Here is a 4,707-nt window from a genome sequence, read left to right on the forward strand (position 1 = left end):
TCATGGTATTGGGTGTTGGCTGTTGAAACGTAATCTTGTTCAGGCCATTTTCAGCTGGCACACTCCACTGACATCATCGTGTTATGAGAGGTCATCCTATACGACGTACGGTGGATACAGAGACAGGACAGTGGGTTCCTTTAAGATGATGTAATTCTTTATGATCCATTATGGTTTATCCCTCCACCGATGAGGCAAAATCAGCTAAGACGGGTTTCTCTCTCTCTCTCTCTCTCTTTTTTTTTTTTTTTTTTTTTTACGAGGCACCACCCTGCTCGGAGGGGACCGAGAATCGTTTCAGCACCTCCGACAGCTCGAAAGAAATTAGCGCGTCAGACCGCAAGCAGCACACGGCCGGTGGGAACTGTCGTCCGTGGAATTGGATGGATTCAAGCCGCTTCGGGTGAAGTCCTCTCCGTCACAGGCTACCGAGGAGGACTCCGTAGGGCGGAGTGGACGCACCCTCTGTGAAGTTACTCTTTACACACACACACACACACACACACACACACACACACACACACACACACACACACACACACACACACACACACACGCACACAGCCTTTTGAAATCAGCAACACCCATTCCTTATGTTCAAAGGAAGTTGGACCTAAAACGCTGGTGACAACGACGCACCTTTCCCTTTGGACTTTAGAAGTTGTCTGGGGACTTTTTCCATCGATTTTGAAAGAGATAGGCGATGTGTTTGCATTTTATGCAGCCTAGCGCGCTTTATCTGTGTTCATTTGGCTCCGGGGACGCAGACAGCGGCCAGGCAAGGTAATGTCCCGTTTTGACAGTGTTTCTATTTGATCTGGCCGCGGTGATACCCAGGAACCTCAGTCATTTCCCTCGGTAACGTTGTGCTCCTAGGGGCGATGGAGGCTGAACAACTGATGCAGGCTTGTACGGTGCAAAGCTTTGATGTGTCCGTGTATTTTTTCCCACTCTCGGAACACTGATTTTTCAACTGACCAGCTCTGTCATTTCAACATTTTGAGCGGGGGTATCGTGGACAGCCGTTATTTTGCCACCTCTGTTTCGACGACTAATGCGACTGGTAGGTGAATGACTGGGCTTTAAGAGAATTGCTTGCCTCAATCAATGCCTCGTGTGTTACATTGTACGTTTACTCTAGTCGTTTTATTCCAACGAAACAACTTTTGGACTGTCATCCAACGTTTCTACCTAAGATTTGGTGTTTTTTTTAGTCATCCATGACGGAAACGATGGCATTGAGTGGAAACTGTAGGACTAACCCTACGCCCAAAGACCCGGGATCTGTTCAGAATAGTTTCCCAGATGTTGTAGAATTAAATGTCGGGGGGCAGGTTTATTACACGCGTCATGCAACGCTGGTGAGCACCCCAAATTCCTTGCTGGGCAAAATATTCTCGCCCAAGAAAGATGCCACAAACGACTTGGCCCGGGACCCTAAGGGACGCTATTTCATCGACAGAGATGGATTTCTATTTCGATATGTGTTGGACTACCTCAGGGACAAACAAGTGGTGCTGCCCGACCATTTCCCGGAGAAGGGGAGGCTTAGGAAAGAGGCGGAATACTTCCAACTGCCAGATCTGGTCAAAATTCTGACCCCTGACGACTTCAAACACAGTCCAGACGAATACTTCCACAGTGATTTTGAAGATGGTTCCCAAGGCAGCGACCACAGGATGTGTCCGCCCTCGTCCCTGGTGCCCGCTGACCGGAAAAGTGGCTTTATCACGGTCGGGTACCGGGGCTCGTGCACGATGGGCAGAGAGAGTCAGACCGATGCCAAATTCAGAAGGGTGCCGCGGATTTTGATTTGTGGGAGAGTGGCCTTAGCCAAGGAAGTGTTCGGGGAGACGCTGAACGAGAGCAGGGATCCAGACAGGACACCGGATCGATACACGTCCCGGTTTTACCTGAAGTTCAAACACCTGGAGAGATCTTTTGACATGCTGTCGGAGTGTGGTTTCCAGATGGTTGCCTGTAACTCTTCGGTCACAGCTTCGTTCGTCAATCAACACACGGAAGACAAGATCTGGTCAAGTTACACAGAATACGTCTTTTATCGTAAGTGTCTATTGATTTTTTTTATGATCTTCCACCAGGTTTCACCTCAACACCTTGTAATGTAGTCGCAGTCGCCACTAGAAGGCACACTTGCTTTACACTTTGGCCTAAGCATGCTTATTGCGCCCGCCCGCACACACACACACGCACGCCCGCACGCACGCACGCACGCACGCACACACACACACACACACACACACACACACACACACACACACACACACACACACATACACGCACACACACGCTTTTCCCCTCACTCCTGGGGGAAAAAAGACCAACTCAAATAGCCTGCGAGTTGTGAAACACAGTAGATGATGGCGGATGTCGAGGGAGGCCTCTAACCATCACGGCCCGAATCCTCCCTCGAACTCCCTGTGCGTAAAAGCGCACTGACGTCCATGGGTGTTTCTTGCGCGCAACTTCGAGTTACGCGTCACTCTCCAGCTATAAGACTCGCTCCTTAGGAACTCATCTCATTAGAACTCACTCCTTTTTTAATTGGGTAAGATGTTGTGTTCCCTCAAGAGCTTAAACCCATTTGTTCCCGGAGACCCCGACCCGTGAAGAGCCATTCTTCTCATCGAGACTCTGCAACAGCCTCTCTCTCCTCCCCTCCTCCTAGCCATCATTTCCAGGCCGGGTGCGGTCCGGATGATGGCTTTTATAATGGTTCTCGTAATATTTTATGACCCAACAAAATACCACAGCGCTGACAGTCCATAATGTGTTCCATAGCGCCTGTCCCACTGCCAAAAGGTGGAACGAAAGGAGGCCAAAACCGCGGTGTGGTACATTTATGCGCTCGTAAAAACATAGTCACAGGATTTCCTCATATATACACGCTCCATATACACGCTGAAAAAGGCCTTTGGATTTACGTGAAAAGATATATTAAAAAATAAAAATGGTCCCACATGGTTGAAATGTATGAAGGTAATTTGTGTTGATTAAACACATTTCAATCATGTGGAACCGATGTACAAAATGTTTTACCGTAAATGCAAAGGCCTTTTTTGCAGCGCAGCGAGTTTTACGTCTTGCTGTGTCATATTCGATATCTACTGTAGAGCTGTGAATCTGCCCAGTCACGTCCAATGGAGGGGGTTGCCTGCTGTAGTGATGGAGAGGGAAGCACGGTGGAGGGCCTTAAACCGACAACCCCTCCAGTGAGAGGGCGAGTGCGCCACACTACCACCTGTGTCGTAAGGGCCCGGAATGTCTTGGCACAGACGTATCGCTACACTCACAGACAGGCTAACATCATCAGATGTCGTTGATTCACAAACAGGTGCAATCATCTGGGGATTTTTCATATGAACGTACTTTTGAAAAGGAGTGGACTAACTGCCATGTACAGTGCTGCTTGAAAGTATGTGAACCCCATGTGCAATTATAGATTTTTTTTGTTTTTACCATGACATCTTTATTTAATCAGAACCAGTTTTTTTATCTGACATAACAGGTTTATATTTACCAATTCCATATGTTGGTTTCGAGGAAATCATGCATGTAGTAGAAAAACTAAATTATAAAGAAATTAGTGCAGGTGCAAAAATAAGTGAACCCCAAGTTGCATTGGTTAAATCAAGTAGGTAAGTAGAATCAGGTGGATAAATAATAGGGTGCCAAATGAACCAATCAAAGGACAGATCTTTAGGAAAGATTTTGGGCGGGACTCTGATAAATAAAGATAAGAAACCTGGTCAGTTTTGTGTTACCCATAGAGGTGAATGCAAAACACACCATGCCGAGAGGAAAGGAGAGCTCAGAGGACATCAGGAAGAGGGTAGTGAGAGCACATCCATCTGGGGAAGGCTATAAAATCATCTCAACAAGATTTGAGCTTCATCACTGTGAGGCAAATAATTTACAAATGGAGCAACTGACAACAACATGACAGCAACTCGGCCTAGAAGTGGATGCCCTTCCAAAATATCCCCAATAGCCGCAAGAAAAATAATAAATCAGGTAAAAGCCAAACCAAACCAAACATCTAGAGATTTGCAGACCTCGCTTGCTGCATCTCATGTGCATGGTTCAACAATAAGAAGAACACTGAATCGAAATGGAATTCATGGGAGGGTTGCTAGGAAGAAGCCTCTGCTGTCAAAAAAGAATCAAACTTCCCGTCTTAACTTTGCCAGAGACCACCTGGACAAGCCCGAAGGTTTCTGTAAGTCCATTCTCTGGACAGATGAGTCCAAAATTGACCTTTTTGATCACAATCAAAACCACTATGTTTGGCAAAAATCCAACACTGCCTCCCACCAAAAGAACCTTATCCTAACAGTCAAGCATGGTGGTGGGAATGTCTGCTTTTCCTCCTCTGGACCTGGACGACTCCATTAAGAGGACCATGAATTCTGAGGTACATCAGGAGATTCTTGAACAGAACGTCAAGCCATCAGTCAAGGAGCTAAAGCTGGGCTTAAAATGGGTCCTCCAACAAGATAACGACCCAAAGCATTCAAGTAAATCTACCAAAGAATGGCTCAGGAGAAAGAAGATTTTTTTTTTGGATTGGCCAAGTCAAAGTTCTGACCTAAATCCAATCGAGATGCTGTGGCAGGCCCTGAAGCGGGCAGTTCATGCCAGACACCCCTCAAACCTCACTCAATTGGCTGAGTTCTGTAAGTGGGC

General features: G+C 46.8%; 1 protein-coding gene across 1 annotated transcript in view; it reads left to right on the forward strand.

Annotated features, from left to right (window-relative positions):
• Positions 1-1,220: 1,220 nt before the first annotated feature.
• The window catches only part of kctd16b (potassium channel tetramerization domain containing 16b), a gene marked incomplete at both ends in the record, with an annotated part of 8,733 nt that continues 5,246 nt past the window's right edge, over positions 1,221-4,707 (forward strand). The window contains one exon of the mRNA XM_083664898.1: positions 1,221-2,064. Within this exon, the coding sequence (XP_083521024.1) occupies positions 1,221-2,064 (844 nt within the window). The remainder of the gene's footprint in view (positions 2,065-4,707) is intronic.

Source organism: Argentina silus (genome assembly GCF_951799395.1).
Source record: "Argentina silus genome assembly, chromosome: 2".
Classification (NCBI taxonomy): domain Eukaryota; kingdom Metazoa; phylum Chordata; class Actinopteri; order Argentiniformes; family Argentinidae; genus Argentina; species Argentina silus.